This window comes from Cetorhinus maximus, chromosome 4 (genome assembly GCF_964194155.1).
Source record: "Cetorhinus maximus chromosome 4, sCetMax3.hap1.1, whole genome shotgun sequence".
Classification (NCBI taxonomy): Eukaryota; Metazoa; Chordata; class Chondrichthyes; order Lamniformes; family Cetorhinidae; genus Cetorhinus; species Cetorhinus maximus.
In genome coordinates this window covers 76637387-76655193 of record NC_135882.1, presented here as the reverse complement: position 1 = coordinate 76655193, position 17807 = coordinate 76637387, and the positions used below count along the sequence as shown (strand labels likewise).

At 40.4% G+C, this 17807-nt stretch overlaps 1 protein-coding gene across 9 annotated transcripts in view; it reads right to left on the bottom strand.

Annotated features, from left to right (window-relative positions):
* Window positions 1-17807, bottom strand: part of ncoa2 (nuclear receptor coactivator 2) — a 203545-nt gene that overhangs the window by 22293 nt on the left and 163445 nt on the right. For 5 of the 9 annotated variants that reach the window (XM_078540350.1, XM_078540349.1, XM_078540353.1 and 2 more), the window contains 4 exons: window positions 12891-12980; window positions 9871-10309; window positions 4440-4617; window positions 2506-2704 (listed from right to left, as the gene is read on the bottom strand). In XM_078540350.1, coding sequence (XP_078396476.1) covers window positions 2506-2704; window positions 4440-4617; window positions 9871-10309; window positions 12891-12980 — 906 coding nt within the window. The remainder of the gene's footprint in view (window positions 1-2505; window positions 2705-4439; window positions 4618-9870; window positions 10310-12890; window positions 12981-17807) is intronic. The other 4 variants (XM_078540355.1, XM_078540357.1, XM_078540356.1 and 1 more) reach the window with 1 other exon arrangement.

Here is a 17807-nt window from a genome sequence, read left to right as displayed (position 1 = left end):
TTATGGACAATTCTGGGCACTGCACTTTTGGAAAGATGTAAAGGCCTTTAAAGGTTACAGAGATGGTTTACCAGCACATTACCAGGGATGAATGGCTTCAATTATGAGGAGAGGTTGGAAAAGTTATGAGCGCCCTCTTTGGAACCGAGATTAAGGGGTGATCCAATAGAGGTTTTCAAGGTGATGAATAGTTCTGATAGAGGATATAGAGAAAAAAAATTCCCTATGGTGAGTGGACCCATACTAGAGGTCACAGGTTAAAAACCATTGGCAAAAGACCAAGAGGGGAGATTAGAAGAATTTCTTTCACTCAGATGTTCGGATCTAGAACGCTCAATCTGAAAACGCGATGGTAGCTGATTCCATAAATCATTTTAAAAGGAAGTTGGACAGGTGCTCGAGGATGAGGAACTTACAGGGTTATGGATTAAAAAGTAGGGTTGTGGACTTAGCATGATTGTTCTTTCAAAGAGCCAAATTCCTCCTTCGGTGCTGTAAGTTTCTATGATTTTATGATAAATTCATTCAGCCACCTTGGAAACTTAAATGAGCAATAGCATACCTCTACTAACTATCATGAACCCCCACATCCACTTAGGTTCATAACCGGAAGACCCCAAAATTTGGTCTTACATATACAGGTGCAGAAATGAAGAAACGTACAATTCAAATAAAGATTTCTGGGTTGTCTGATTCATTTGTCAGACAGGAGGATATTAGGCGTTAGCAGCTGTACATGAGTCAACAGTACATCAAAAGCTTTGCCTGACTTTTCTGACAATTCAAAGTTCCTTGTTGAAGTGCTGCAGTTGGCCTCAAAAAGTTATCACTTTTGCTCAGTGGTAGCACTTTCACCTTGGAATCAGCAAATTTTGGTTCCAGTCCTCCTATGGACTTGACCACAACATAGGCTGAAGAAGTGCTGCATTGTGACATCTTTTAGATGAGACATTAAACTTAGACATCATCTGACTATTTAAGACCCCAAAGAGAAACTGGGGAGTTTTCCCAGTGTTCTGGCAAATATTTAGCTGCCAACCAACACCACCAAAAACAGGTAAAGTGGCTTGCTGTTTGCAGGCTCTTGCTGTATGCAAATTGGCTGCTACATTTGCCTACATAACAGTGACTGCACTTTAAAAGTACTTCACTGACTGTGAAGTGTTTGTGATATCCTAATAATATGAAAGGCAGTATAAATGCTGAAGCAATAAAATGTATGTGCAGTATCATAAACATTACTGACCGTTAGATTTCCTCTTAACAGAGGAATCATACACGTCTTTTTTGTACATGTATTTACAGTTTTGCTATAAACAGTGTTGGTCCAGATTAGTACAGGCAAATCAAAAAAATAAGAACAAGGTGGACAGATAAAAACATAAGTCAGAACCCCCGACGTCATCCTGCCCCACCTAAATTTTCAGGAAGGCACGGGCACAGCAAAATCAGCTGTGTGCCTGTTGACATGTCAATGGCCAATTGAGGCCATTGACAGGATCATTTAAATAATTAAAGGAACTGCCCGTCCAACCTTAAGGTTGGCGGGCAGGCCAGGAGCCCCAGCGGCAAATAGAAAAAACATGAAACCTCATCCACAGGCGGGATGAGGTTTCATGCAGGGTTCTAAAAAGTTTAATAAAGTTTTACAGTAATTTATGAACATGCCCCATCTCATGTGACATTGTCACATGAGGGGGACATGTTAGGGAATTTTTTTTTTTCTATTTTTAATCTTTTTAAAAGTGGAAGAGATCTCCCTGGGGCAGCACTTAGCCTCAGGGAGATGTGTGCTCTTTCGTGTGCATGCGCAAAAGAGCGCACTTTCACTTTTGGGAATCACCCCCCGCCCGCATAGGAAGCACATAGTGCTTCCCGCCGAACGTCACGCTGGACGGGCCTTAATTGGCCCGCCCACGTAAAATGGCGGCGGGGCCCACCTCTCTGACAGGGATCGGCTCCCCGCCCGCCCAGCAGGCAGAAAATTCTGCCCCAAAATTCAAATGTCCAGAATTTAAATAAATAAATTTTAGACTTTTAATGCTAAATGAAGTATCGTACATATCTAGTAAAAAAGATGGAATAACTTTCCATTTAGCTAAGGGAAAGCAGCATACCCTCTGACAATACAATTAAATGATTTTTAAAAATCTGTGTGTTAGCTGCTTTCACAACACAACATTGAAAGATCAGCCAAGCACATTATAGCAGCTACCTGTTACTGCAAGAACAGTATCCTCTTTCAATGAAGCCTGATTGCAAAGGAAATATTCTACTTTTAATACTACTGATCTCTATCCTAGACTACAAATGCTTGAAATGCTTTCCAATATATAGTACTTTAATAAAGCATTCTCGCAATAATCCTGGAATTGTATCATCTTTAAGTCTCTCATCTTTGCTAAGATGCATGTGTTTAAGTATTAGCTATTGCTCCAAAGATTTGCTGTTAATATAACCGTGTTCAGTTTTAATTACATTCAGAAAACACTGTTCATCTCTTACCTGTTCAGCACCCATAGAGGACAATCCTGATGTAGGCACAGAGGTCATTGAGGTCATGCTAATCTGCCCTGACATCTGATTCATGTTGCTCATACCGGCAGTATTGGTTGCCATAGAAACACTGATATTCATATTGTTGCTGTACATGCTGGTGTTTGCCTGTTGTCCAAACTGTGGTGGGGATGGCTGTGAAAACATGCTGTGTTACAAGAGGGAGAGAAAAGAAAAATCAACTATTAGACTAAGTATATTTCTCCCAAAACGTTTTATCACATGGGTCTCATCTGTCAGATGTTATGAACCTTACAAAGGGCAGGCATAATTATTTTGTAAGGGGCATTAGCTAAGTTTAAGTCACAATAGTTTTGTTTGCATTTTCAGTGCCAAAATGCTTATCCACACTTTGGCCACAACTAGAACAAATTACTCCAACACTCTGCTCACTGGCCTTTCATCATCCACAATGCACAAACTCTGCTAACCCAAAGTTCAGTCATCTGTGTCCCACCCCATACTAAAGCTCACTTGCTAATCACTCTGGTCCTCACTGAACTACGCCACTCACTGTCCCCGAAAATATGTTCCTTTGTAAAGCTTTGAATACATATTGAATTTGCTTAGCAGCTTTAACATACAAGTTATTGTTGCCACAATCTGGTACAGAAGCTGCCTGAATAATGAAGATCTTATTGTGATGGAACCTGCGACAAAGCTTGTATTTTTTGAGACAGATGCTAATTGAAAAGGAGGGCCCAAAAATGAGGGCCTGATCCTCCCAGTTGCTAAACAAACTTAGTCTGAGACTGAGAATTAGAAACCAAAACTTCTGGTTGAAGCTATAGAAGAGGAGACAGAGTCACCAGAGCTCAGGAGAAGTTGATGAATCCAGTGGTGCAATATAGGCAGGCTAAATAAGAGAGGTTAAATTCAGGAGCTGAGAATAGGCAAATCACAGCTGCTGCAGCTGTTTCTATTATTTGAACATAACATTGGTGGATCTATGCCATCCAGATTGAGTTCAGGAGGTTCTGCAGACATGTGCCATTTTTTTGGTGAAGACCATATCTGTGTAACTCAGTTGGTTGTGCTTTGCTATCAGTTGGGGATCAGGCTATAAAGGATTTTGTGACTGAGTTTGATGACCTATATGATGAGTAGACTGCTAAGCTATTTCCCAAGATCTGTTTTAGTTGTATCTGCCATTTAATGTGCAATTTATGGCTTAAAGTTGACTGCAATTTGCGTGTTAATTCATGTTTAACTAATGTTGATTTTGGGTTTTACAGTATAGGCGATTAACTAAGATAGTATTTAGTGTTTGCTTTGTTTCAAACTGTGGAATCTTGTGGCTTCATTCTTCTAGTAAATAACTGGGGTTTCAGATTTCTTCTACTTAAATTGCTGGTCTTGACTGAGATTTTAACACTGTAGACATGACAACACAGTTTTGCACTTACCTTTCTATCAATTTATTTCTGATGACCCCCTCCCACTGCATAAAGCAAATATAGCCTGTAGTAAAAATTACTCAAAAAAATGGTACCGGCTTTAACAACAGCAAATCCAGAGCGTGTTAGATCAACATTGATGGCTGTTTTCCTTTCTGCAAAACTCAAACAACTCCTTTCTATGTAAGCACATAATCTGGACTATCAGACAATAAGCACATTACTCTTTTTTTATTTCTTCGAGAGTTAGCAACACTGACAAGGCTGTATTTATTGCCTATTGCAAGGTGCCCTAAATGTGGTGGTAGACCTGTTCCTCAAGACTGATGCCACATTATGGCAGAGGCATGACTACAGTCGCACTGAAGAGAATTCATACTGTATTTCCCTGTAGGCTAGGGCCATGGCTATTTTAATCAACTGCCACCTCTGGTTGTATGTATACAGAATACTTTAAAGCTTAAATTAAAAGATAATCAGAAGTACCCATTTCCATTTAGGTTTCCCTGTGGCCAGCCATTAATCTCAGAAGGTGACTGGTAAGTAGGTGTAGATTGAGACTGCTGCATCATTGGACTCTGTGTATGACTCATCCTTGGGGACAATAATGGGCTCTGGGGAGTTGTAGCCCCACCAAATCCTGTATCAGACTGTTGATTGATCCCTGTGAATGAAAAAAGCCAAATATAGTAATTTTGAACAAGCTATTATTCTGTGTACAATTTTAAAATATACAAACATAATAAATGTCAAACAACTCTCCTACCTAGATCACAATGCTTGGAGTATCAATTATTAGAAAAAAAAATCCAGTTAAATGTCAACATGGCTGACAGAAATTTTTCTTTTTTTTTTTACTTAAAGCTACATATTTGTTATAAATTATGCAATTTAAAAAAATGGGTTTGTCACTACAGTTGGATGCTTTGGCTCCATTGCCAAATAATTAGAACAGTACTCTTAAGAACAGTGAACACCTCTGTATAGAACTTGATAACTAAAAGAAGCTAAATATTAAAACACAAGCAGACTTCTAGAATTGTGATCAGTTAACCTGTGGCTAGAGGATTCCAGGATTAATGATGTCTTAGTGTGATTTGTCTCTCTGCTAATGTCACAAACATACTTTGATTTACCAATTGATTCCATTGAAAACATCAGTCTCTAGTTAATCCATCATTCTCAGTCACATTAAAATAAAACCCAATGCACAAGAATCTGTCTATACAGACTGAAGTGACACCATAAGATTCTCTCTAGGCATTTAGAAAGATGAATATAAACAGGAATTAACAGTTTGTAAGATGGTATCCACAAAATAAAATCCAAGTGAACTGCTGAAAAGAGACAAGAACGAGAATAATGTGACTGCAAGGTATTGCTTCCCCTACCTCAACAAATGTGCTTATTTTTCATATTCATTTTGTTAGTGTTCTTAAGTCCTAGGTTTTGACTAGCTATGACTAGCTTTTTAAAACCTCCTCAAAACCCATTTTAGAGATCCAGCCTTCAGTATCCTTTACCTTTCTTTCTTGTACCATAAAATATAGCAAGATTAACTTCTGCCATAATTTCACTGCACTGCTGTAGAAAATTGTCACAATATGTTCACACAAAATTAGCAATTTACGACAATGTGCTTTCTTTAAGCCACATTTCTTAAAAAAGGAGCTTTTTCTTAAAAGACTCCTTCAATCTAATGTAGCATTCTCTCTCGTGTACTTTTCATAATTTCTCTCCTTTAGTTGGCAAGTCAATGTCAAGGCCATTGTAGTCAAGGCTTACCCTTGACCCACCAAACAAGACTCACACCGGAGGCCTGAATAGGAGCACTAACCCTGGGATATAGAGCACAACTGGAGTCAAACTAGCTAATTCATAGGGGCCATGATTCAGACCCAAGGCCTTTTTAATTTGAAGTTTTTTCCACATTACATGATGCATTTACCCCATTAGAAACCAGAGAACTAAAGATACTGAATGTGTATTTAAAGAATTTACTCAATCACAAGTGTATCACACTCATGGTTTTGCGTTATAGTGGCGGGGGTGGGGGGGGGTGGGGGCATGTCAAACTCTGGAGGGGGAAGGGCAGAAACAAAAAGTTGCAATTTTAGCCTGCCTAAATTCAAAATGCACATATTCTTGGAAAATGGTCATTTCTACAATCAAATTTAGCAGGCTGTTAGTAGTGGAATTACCTTATTAGCAATTCTACTACTGTACTAGAAAAATTGCCAATAAAGGAATTTCTTATTTCAGATTAATTTTTCTTTCATCAAGTTGAATTTACTGTATGGTCACTACAATACATAACAAAGGAGTAAAGGAATTAAGGCTGTATAGTTTAATTGGGATACAATAAATTGCCTGACAACAGCCCATCAGTCTATGATTAATAAAACAATCCTCCCATTAACACAGCAGCTTACAGTCTACTCTCGAAAGTAATCAAATTATTTCAAATGTTCGGTATCAGATACCTGGTATCTTCAATGCTGTATGGATCCCTGTTCTGGTTAGAACAACATTTGGTAAATAGAAATCACTACCAATTTCTAAACTTTGACAATGTGCTTCAGTGTACCAAAACCAAAAAGCACATACAGCATTTGAAATTCACTTTAATCCAATTGCATTATTGTTTGGATGCTGAATGCTGTTGTGCGATTACCATTTCAGTACTGGCATCTCCCAGTTAGACAACATGCCAATATGAAATTGCTGATGGAAGACAACTGCTAAATGTATTATGGTACATTATTAGATCAATTAGATAAAATTAGATCAAATTAGATCAATTATGGAACCTACTAGTTCCTTTCAAGTTTTGTAAAATTTGTAGAATTTACTGAGCAAAGTATTTTAATAAAGAAAAAAGTTTATTTATAAATTAAATCCAAGTTATTGTTTCATAAAAATAGAAAATGATTTCAAATTAGATCTAATTAGCAGAATTTGATCATGTGTTCCCCTAGATAACATTTTAGTCAGTCAGGATTTGTAAATCTAGAATGTACTATTCAATTTCCTGTGCCACTCTACACAGTGAGTCAAGGCCAAATGTAGTCTTCAGATGTACTGAGGTTACAGGCTAGAGATATTTGATCAAAGTGCGAAGTTAATCAATCCCCATTTTAAAGTTATATATTTTGTCCTTTTCTTTGTAACATTTTATTTATTACCCTGACATTATGAATGCTACATGTAAAAGTAGTTCCTGCCCACTTGTTCACCATAAATTCCTACATCTACATTTATAATGGAAACTGGTTTTGGCTATATAAACCAATCACATTTGTTACACCCTCCCTACAGTGGTAGTGCTACAAATAATATTTTTCACTACAATTATGAAAGTGTGAAGCTTTCAGTAACTCTGAATAGTTATTCTTGGGGCTGTAGCGCTGTACTTAACTAATTTTAAAGCTTGATATTCTGAACACATACATCTAAAAAAATGTGAAAACACTTATTTAAGTATTTATTTGCTACCAATGAAGTTAACTCTTGCACATAAGCTCCGGGCACATCAAAGTACTTGGATTAATAACCGTTAATCCTTATAAAAGTTTTCTTTTTACAAGTATGATAAGATGACATTCCTGTTAGCCTGTGAGTCGTCTCTAAATATTATTTATCAGTTTATTCCTGATAACTTTCCAGGTTTTGTAAACAATAACAGCAACTTATATTTATAAACACTCTAAGGTGCTTGAGAAGCGCGTTATAAAAGAAAAATGACACAGTTGACATGCTTTTGTGTTCTACTGAAATCTAAACTTGCAAGGCATTAAATTGATGCCACCGTACGCTATATATTTGGAATAGCTCCACTACAAGAAAAGCTTAAGCTTGCTCAAATGCCAACTTCTTTAAGCTAGAATTTGTAAAGCACCCTTGCAAAACCAAGCATAGGACAGAAGATGTATAAACACCGATTTATATATCATACCACACATTTGTAGCCAAGAGGTTTGCAGGGGCATAAAAAACACCAGGAAATTCAATATAATTAACTACGGTTCAACAGAGTTTGTGAATTTGTAAACACAAAGTAAAATATTTTCAGAAGGTCTAGTTTAGTAACTGAACACTACTCAACTTCCAAAATCTAGCAGCTGACAGTAAAATTCTACCACATCCTGTATTATCTCAGGAGCTAATTTATAAAATTCCACCCTAAAAATCTATACCTTGGGAAACACCAAATCCAACTACTTTGAATTCATGTATGTTAAACAGCAACAAAATGTGCAGGACAAATAATGACCACGGTCCTCAACGTAAAGGCTCCTGTGTTCAGTTTGGTTTTCTATTCTGCTTTAGTGTTACTTAAAACTAACAGCTATCTTTTAAAAATGTTGCTATTTAAAACTCCAGCATTCTATCTTCACATCATTTATAGATGTTTGAGTGATTGACAGCCTATACTTAAGATGACTACAATAATCTACCACAGGTGACACTGATGAAATCCTGACTTTTTTATTTTTATAAATAGGCAAGCGATGAACCATAACAAGTTGGATCACACAGGTCTTAATCCCACCAATTCAGACACTCAATGCTTCTCCCCAGCACCAGCTGTAGTAGAATTGGAAACTTGCTGGCAGTAAAGCCTTTTATTGGCCTTACAATATTCATCTACACGCTACAGAATACCAAGCAAGTAGTCCATCTCCATTCTCGACACAGCACCAATCAGTGGGCAGAAACAAGTACTACAACATAATTTATTTGGGTAAAAAGGGATATTCACAACAAAAAAAGGGACATACAGTGAAACGCATTAGAAATCACTACAATCCAGCTTCCAAGCAGAATATTTTGCGCAAGGAGGAGGATTGGCAGTTCTACAGGCAAGAGCAAATTTATGCTCTTTATAATAACATAAGAAATAGCAGCAGGGGCAGGCCATTCAGCCGTTCCAGCCTGCTCTGCCATTCAATAAGATCATGACTGATCTGATTGTGGCCTTAACCCCACTCTTCTGCTTGCTCCATAACCCACGGCTTTCATGTAAATCAAATATCTGTCTAACTCAGCCTTGAACATATTCAATGACCCAGCCTCCTCTTCTTTTCTGTGAAGAGAATTCCAAACACTAGCAACCCTCAGAGGAAATTCCTCCTCGTCTCCATCTTAAATGGGAGACCCCTTATTTCTAAACGGTATCCCCTAGTTCTAAATTCCCCACGAGGGGAAACATTCTCTCAGCATCTACCTGTTAGGTCCCTCAGAATCTTATATGTTTCAATAAGAGTTACAGCACATGTGGACACCATTTGGTTCTAGTTCTTCAATTTATATTATCTACTCAAAACCCACTTATTTGCCCTTTCCTCGCCATATTTACACAATCCCTTTTCCATTCATCCAATTCCCTAATGAGTGTCTCAGTAGTCACCTGTAATAAAGCATTCCACATTCCAATATCTCTCTTATTACAAACAAATATGAACTAATTAATGAGAGATCGGTAACAATAACTGGATCTTGGACCTATAATCCTTGTAAACAATTTTGGAACAAGTCAGAATAAACTAATTTTAATGTAGCTGCATGTATAGAAAATCTTATCAAGGTGCAGTAAAATTGAGCTGTTAAAAAAAGTTATTTTGTGAGTTTTTCCAGAGGTTGAAGACTTGTGCTCTCAGAGCGACAGTGCCATTAACCAGAATCGAGTTAGGTAGTGCATGCAAGTTAGTACCGAAAGTCCACATTCACAAAAAAGGGAAGGTGGGTCAGGATAAATAAGGTTAAAATATGACAAGCAACAGCTCCACACCCAATGCAAAGCCAAAATTGATTCGCTCAATCATTCCCGACACACAAAGAGAAAGAATAATACAATTTTTATAATAAATACTTTTGCCATTCTAATAGTCAACAGCACTCAGAGGAAAGGCAGTACCTGAACTGGGAAACTGGAAGGCATTGTGCTGCATTTGGGGACTCATTACAGGCCCAAACTGTCCTCCCACATTTCCCATCATTCCCTGGTTAGCCAGATTCATCTGGGAGCCATGCAAGGAGCTGAGAGAGAGGAGCTGTGACCCAGGATTTGGGGACACTGGGGAGAAAGGACTGGTGGAAGGTGGTGGGGAAGTAAGCCCAGTACCATAGTTTGGAGGGTATGGGAACTGTTGTGGCGATGCCTGAGGAATCCGAGGAGTGCTCATGGCAGCTGCCATGGTGCCCGAGGCTGCCATGTTTGGTGGGATGTTCAAACCCTGCTGCCGCATCATCATGGTTCTTTGTTGCACCTGCTGCTGCATCAACTGTCTTTGACGCAGATGCTGATTCAAAAGCTCACGCTGTCTCTGGGCCAGCATCTGTGCATTAATAGGTCCCTGAAGAATAAATGGAAAACATATCTATAGCATTATCATTCAAATATTTAATATTCAAATATTAGAAACTGTTTAGAAATAGTAAATATCACTAAGTGCTTTTCACTGAATATTTACGCAGACAAACTTTGCACACCTTTATGTGCCTCATTATCTAACGTATGACCCTGAAAACTAAAGCACAGTTCATTATATTGACTAATAAATAATAGCAATAACTGTCTATATCAATTCACGTAGGAATTTTCCACACTTCTACTTTACAATACAATGGGCAGAATTTTGCCGTCGGCGATTTGGGGACGGGGCCCGCTAACCGACGCGAAAATGACGCAGGATGACGTCGGGAGGAACCCCCGACGTTCTATTTAAATATTGAGGAAGGTGGGCGGACAGTGAAATCAGCTGTACTCCCGCCGACCTGTCAATGTCCAATTAAGGCCATTGACAGGATAATTAAGCTTGTTAAATGCCCTGCCCGTCCAACCTTAAGGTTGGCGGGCAGGCCAGGAGCCCCAGCGGGCTTCTGATAATACATGAAACCTCATCCACTGGCGGGATGAGATTTCATGTCCGTTTTTAAAAACTTCAATAAAGTTTATATGCTTCTTATTAACATGTCCCATCTCGTGTGACATTGTCACGAGGGGGACATGTTAATAATTTTATTATTTTTCTATTTTTATACTGTCAGTAATCTCCCTGACACCGCACTTAGTCTCAGGTAGATGTGCGCTCTTTTGCGTGCATGCCTTAATTGGCCCGCCCACTCAAAATGGCGGTGGGCCCCGTTTCGGTGGCGGAGTTCAGCCCGCCCGCCCATCAAGGTAAAAATTCTGGCCAATGTTTTTCCATAACTTTTAATTATCCAAAATTACACAGAGGGTTTATTCCAACATCATTCATTGATAGTTGATCGATTTTTCCAATTAAAATGTAGCCTTGCTTTTGTCCAAATTGTCAGATTGATTTATTTTGTGGAATACTATAATTCTGCATACTATACTGGCAACATAATTTTTCCACAATGCTAAGATCATTGTGGCCCTGTCTTCTTTCAGAAAGAATGTTTATGAAATAATGTTCATAATTCATTACTCAATTATTTTTTATTTATTAATCTATGTTTCAAATTGTATCACCATACAGTCAAGTTTCACATCAATGTCAGAGACCATTGTCCCATCTGTTATTTTTTATTTATTAATCTATGTTTCAAATTGTATCACCATACAGTCAAGTTTCGCATCAATGTCAGAGACCATTGTCCCATCTGGTATCATTTTATTCTAATTATTCTTTTAACAAATAAATTATTTGAATATTGGAAGATTGGTACAGCTTTCACAGGCTTCTTGCTGATATCCAGAACTGAATTATAAATTAGAAGTGCACATTTAACAGGTATGCTTCAAAGTAGCTATTTTAAAATCAGTGCAACATATAATTTCCACTTCCCACTTTTCTCACTTTCCTCACCTAAAAATGCAGACTCATACCAACTACAATTTCATGCTCAAGGAAGCAAGTTTTACCCTTAAACTGAAACAGTAAGTGTTGGAAAACTATAGTAGCGAGGACAGGATCAGCTCGACTGGCCTGTTGATCAATGATGGTGAAAGTGCTCTTTCCAGCAGGGTCACAGTCATCAGGGGTGAGAACCCTGATTGATTTTCCATCTCTTTACTGCAAGATGCAGATGGTAACTGTGGTACCCAATCTCCACTCTGGCTAGATCAATCAACTAAGCCAAGACCAGCGATCATGCTTCGAACATTTTGGAGCTAATGGGTCAGTACTAGATTATATGGGGCTGAATTCTCCATATATATGGAGCCGGGGCCCACTCACCGATGGGTAAAATGACGCGTGGTGACGTCGGGAGGGCACCCCGACGTCACTGCGCGTCATTTAGATTTCCAGTTCGGTGGCCCGCCGAACTGTCAAAGGCCTACTAAGGCTTGTTAAAAACTAATTTAAACAATTAAATCAGCTGCCTGTCCAACCTTAAGGTTGGCGGGCAGGCGAAGAGCCCAGGCGGCCTTCGCATTTTTCATAAAGCCTCATCCACATGCGGGATGAGGTTTCATGAAGTGTTTTAAACTTCAATTAAAATTTTTAAAATAACTCTTTGACATATCCCAGCTCATGTGACAGTGTCACATGAGGGGACATGTTTTAAAAAAGTTTTAATTACTTTATTTCAGTTTTTAAATATCAATCTGATCGCCGAGGCACCTCTGTGACTGAGATTTCTGCGCTCTTTTGCGCACGTGCGCAAAAGAGCGCCGGCCCTGACTCACGGAATACCCCCCTGCCCGCACAGGGAGCGCTCAGCGCTTCTGGGCCAGTGTCACGTTGGGCGGGCCTTAATTGGCCCACCCACGTAAAATAGCGGCACGGCCCGATCGGGGGGAACCAATCGGGTTCATGCCTGCCCCCGCACAACCCCCCCAATGGGGGTGGGAAATTTTTCCCATGGTGTTCTCATCAATTGAGCTAGCGAAGAAAACACAACTATTTTCTATTAATGATAAATAAAAGAGGTAAGAAACATTTTACAGTAGTTTCTAATGCCTACCTGACCACTCATCTGTGGTGGCACACTAGCCCTTAGAGGTAGATTCATGTTGGAGACGGTGGTAAGTGGGTTCATTAGTGGCTGACGATTCTAACAAACCAAATAAAAATTATGAAATTGGTTATTATCATGAAAGTGTTGACAGTTTAAAAGCAAGGTATCAAGATGCAGATGACACATAAACACCAGTTATTTCAAAGATCTGAAATACCAAAACATCCTAAGTATGAGAGATACAAGCAGCTTTGTTAGTTTTTCCGCAAAGGAAAGGACCAAAAGGGTTAAATCAATGACTTGCACCGGAGGACAGCTAATGCACATCATTGTTTAAAAAGAGGGAGACATAGATAGACTGAGTAATTACAGGCTAGTCAGCCTAACTTTGGTGGTGGGAAAATTATCGCAAGGAAAATTATTACAACTACAGAGACATGGTTGAGGGAGGGGCAGGATTGGCAGCTCAACATTCTGGGATATAGAATCTTCAGGCAAGCAGGAGAGAATTAATTAAGGAGTCAGTTACTGCAGTAAGGAGAGATGATATCTTGGAGGGGGCAACGAATGAAGCTTTGTGGGTAGAGTTTAGGATTAAAAAAGGGGCAGCCACATGGTTAGGTGTTTATTATAGACCCCAGATAGTCAGCGGGAAATTGAGAAGCAAATATGGGCACAATTTGCAGAGGTGTGTAAAACAATAATAGGGTAATTATATTAGGTGATTTCAACTTTCCCAACATTAATTGGGATAGACATAGTGTTAAAGGCTTGGATGGGGTGAATTTCTTGAAATGTGTACAGGAGAACATTTTAGGTCAATATGTAGAGGGTCCAACAAGGGACAGCACAGTGCTGGACCTAATTCTGGGGAATGAAGCAGGACAGGTGGCTGAGGTGGTGGTGGGGGAGCATTTTAGTGATAGCGACCACAACGTGGTACAATTTACGCTCGTTATGGGCAAAGAAATAGACAAGTTGCAAAAAAATGTTTTAGATTGGGGGAAAAGTGGACTTTAGTAAAATAAGGCAGGATCTGGCCAAGGTAGACTGGGAACAGCTACTTGTGGGGAAATCTACAGAAGAGCAGTGGGGAGCGTTCAAAAAGGAAATGTGGAGGGTACAGGCTCAACATGTTCCCTCTAGGGTGATAGGAAGGAGTAACAAGCCCAGAGAACCGTGGATGACCAGAGATATTCAGGATATGATGAGAAGGAAAAGAGAGGCATTTAGCAGGTACAAGGGGAGCAAATTAGTGGAGAACAGAAAGTGCAGGATGGAGCTTAAGAAAGCAATTAGGGGAGCAAAGAGGGAATATGAAAAAGCTCTGGCTGGTTAAAGTAGGGAAAATCCCAAGATATTCTATAAATATATCAATGGGAAGAGGATAACCAGGGAAAGAGTAGGGCCCATAAGGGACCAAGGGGACAATCTATGGGTGGAGCCAGAGGACATCGGTAGAGTGTTGAACGAATACTTCACATCCGTCTTCACCCAAGAGAATGAGGATGAAGGTATGGAACTCTGGGAGAGAGACTGCGAGGTTCTTGAGCAAATTGATATTGAGAGTGACAAGGTATTGGAGGCTTAAAAGTGGACAAATCTCCAAGTCCAGATGTTTTGTGTCCCAGACTGCTGAGGGAGGAGATCGCAGGGGCTCTGACCCAAATTTTTAATTCCTCTCTGGCCACGGGGGAGGTGCCAGAGAACTGGAGAACAGCTAATGTGGTTCTGCTATTTAAGAAGGGTTGTAGAGATAAGCCAGGGAACTATAGACCAGTGCGTCTCACGTCAGTGGTAGGGAAACTATTGGAGAAAATTCTGAAGGAGAGAATCTATCTCCACTTGGAGAGGCAAGGTTTGATCAGGGATAGTCAGCATGGCTTTGTCAGAGGGAGGTCATGCCTAACAAATTTGATTGGATTTTTTGAGGAGGTGACCAGGTGTGTAGATGAGGGTAGTGTAGTTCATGTAGTTTATATAGATTTCAGCAAAGCCTTTGACAAGGTCCCACATGGGAGACTTATAAAGAAGGCAAATGCACATGGGATACAGGGTAATTTGATAAGGTGGATTCAAAATTGGCTTAGTTGTAGGAGACAGAGGGTGATGACAAAAGGCTGCTTTAGTGACTGGAAGCCAGTGACCAGTGGCGTACCACAGGGATCTGTGCTGGGTCCCCTATTATTCGTCATTTATATAAACAACATAGATGACTATGTGGGGGGTAGGATTAGTAATGTTTGCGGATGACACAAAGATTGGCCGGGTGGTTAAAAGTAAGGTTGAGTGCCTTGGGCTACAGGAAGATATAGACGGGATGGTCAAATGGGCAGATAAGTGGCAGATTGAATTTAACCCTGAAAAGTGTGAGGTGATACACTTTGGAAGGATTAATTTGACAAGGAAATATTCAATGAACGGCATGACACTAGGAAGTTCTGAGGAACAAAGGGACCTTGGCGTGTGACCATGGATCTCTGAAGGCGGAGGGGCATGTTAGTGGGGTGGTGAAAAAGGCATATGGGACACTTGCCTTTATCAATTGAGGCATAGATTACAGAAGTAGGGAGGTCATGTTGGAGTTGTATAGAGCCTTGTGGGGGGTGCAGAGGAGATTCACCAGGATGTTGCCTGGGATGAAACATTTAAGTTATGAAGAGAGGTTGGATAGACTTGTTTTCATGGAAGCAGAGAAGACTGAGGGGCGACCTGATCGAGGTGTACAAGATTATGAGGGGCATGGACAAGGTGGATAGGGAGCAGCTGTTCCCCTGAGTTGAAGGGTCAGTCACAAGGGGACACAAGTTCAAGGTGAGGGGCAGGTGGTTTAGGGGGGGATGTGAGGAAAAATATTTTTACCCAGAAGGTGGTGATGGTCTGGAATGCGCTGCCTGGGAGGGTGGTGGAGGCGGGTTGCTTCACATCCTTTAAAAAGTACCTGGATGAGCACTTGGCACGTCATAACATTCAAGGCTATGAGCCAAGTGCTGCTAAATGGGATTAGGTAGGTAAATCAGGTGTTTCTCCCGTGTCGGTGCAGATTCGATGGGCCAAAGGGCCTCTTCTGCACTGTGAGATTCTGAGGGACAGGGTTCATTTAGAAATACGTGAATTAAGCAAAGAGTCAGCACAGATTTGTTAAGGGAAGATCATGAGTGAGAATTTTTTTGGGGAGGTAACATGGAAGGTTGATGAGGGCACTGCATTTGATGTATTGGATTTTAGCAGGGCTTTTGATAAAGTTCCACATAGTAGTGTAATTCAATAAGGCACGTGGCAGGATTGTGCCCTTGGCAGGGGCTGTCGGCTCTGCACCGCCATTTCACGCTGGCGGGTCAACTAAGGGCCACCCAGCGTTGAACACAAGCGGCAGCGCTCCCTATGCGGGTGGGGGGGGAGGAGGGCGAGCAGGCCTAGCGCGATCTTCGTGCACGCACAAAAGAGTGCTTCAATCTCCCTGAGGGACGGAGCTGCCTCAGGGAGATGAAGCGCTGTTTAAAAAAAAAGGAAACAAAATTATCATAAAACATGTCCCTTCATGTGACTCTGTCGCATGAGCTGGGACATGTTTTTAATTCAAAAGTAAAATTTTTATTTGATGTTTGTTTGCTATGGAAAACCTCATCCTGCCTACGGTTGAGGTTTCCTAAAAAATCGTAAAGGCTGCTTGGTCTTTTCGCCTGCCCGCCAACCACTAGTTGGACGGACAGCGTAAATTTGAATTTAACTAGCTTCTTAATGGTCTTTTAGTTGTCGGCAAGTGCGCAGCCAACTCTGCTACGTGCTCGCTGAGCGAAATGTTGCGAGACTGTGCGATGATGTCGGGATGCTCGCCCGATATCATTGCGCGTCATTTTACGCTCGGGCGTGTTGGGCACACTCCTGCACACAGAGCGTAATATCCTGCCCATGAAAGAAATCAAACATAGGTACTTCAAACTTTATTTTTTTTTGCAATTTGAAAATAGACTTTTCCTGAACTGAAAGATGGCTGCTACAGGTCACATGACTCACAGGATTGGCCATCCATCCTGGAAACTTCCAATAGAGATTTCAAGAACAAAAGAGTGCCACACTCATCCTTGTGGAATCTCACACCCCAATGTAAGGCCACATTATAATTATAAAACCAGAAGGCTAATAGATGAATTGGTTCCCCAGCTGGGGTGATAACACAGGCAGAGACATCGAAACATCTCGAGGTATAATGAGTTAACAGCCACCATTTCACTCTTAAGGGAAACAATGAATTTTGGCCAGAAGCATAGAAACTGCTTGCAAAGTGACAATTAACTCATTAATGGGCCATATCACATGACCCCATGCTTCTAGCCTTTTGGACAGGTTTAATATTACATTCCTAGCCTCACATTTCAGTCTGCTGATTACTTCCAGCCTGAAAAGTGCAGCTCTTGGCTGACCAGCAGGTGGCCACCATCTCTCAGTTCGTCAAAGCCTGTTTTTATTTTAAAAGCATCCTCATTCGTTTTCAACGACTTTTGTGCTGTTGTCTCCAACCAGCCATTCATCTGAACTGAACTCCATCACAAAGGAAACTCCCTATGGACTTTGACTTTCTGGACTCTGGAAATCATGTGAACTAATATTCATTCCAGTGGTTCCTTTACTATTGCTATCCATAGTTGTAAAAACTCCCTCTTTTCTATCCCCCATACTGTGTGTGTGCGTGCGTGTTGTGTGTGTGAGGGAGAGAGAGAGATGAACATCCCCACCCTCCCTGGGGTTTGAATGTGAAATAAACTAACCTTCTGAATTAATCATAAAGTGAGTTTGCTGAGTTTTACTTATAAAATTGGACTACACAAATTGAGGGTTTGGGGAAACATCCACAGCCTACTCTAAAAATAATTCAAAAACACCTCTGCTTACGGACAGACAGAGAGGATGAAGAAGTTCAGT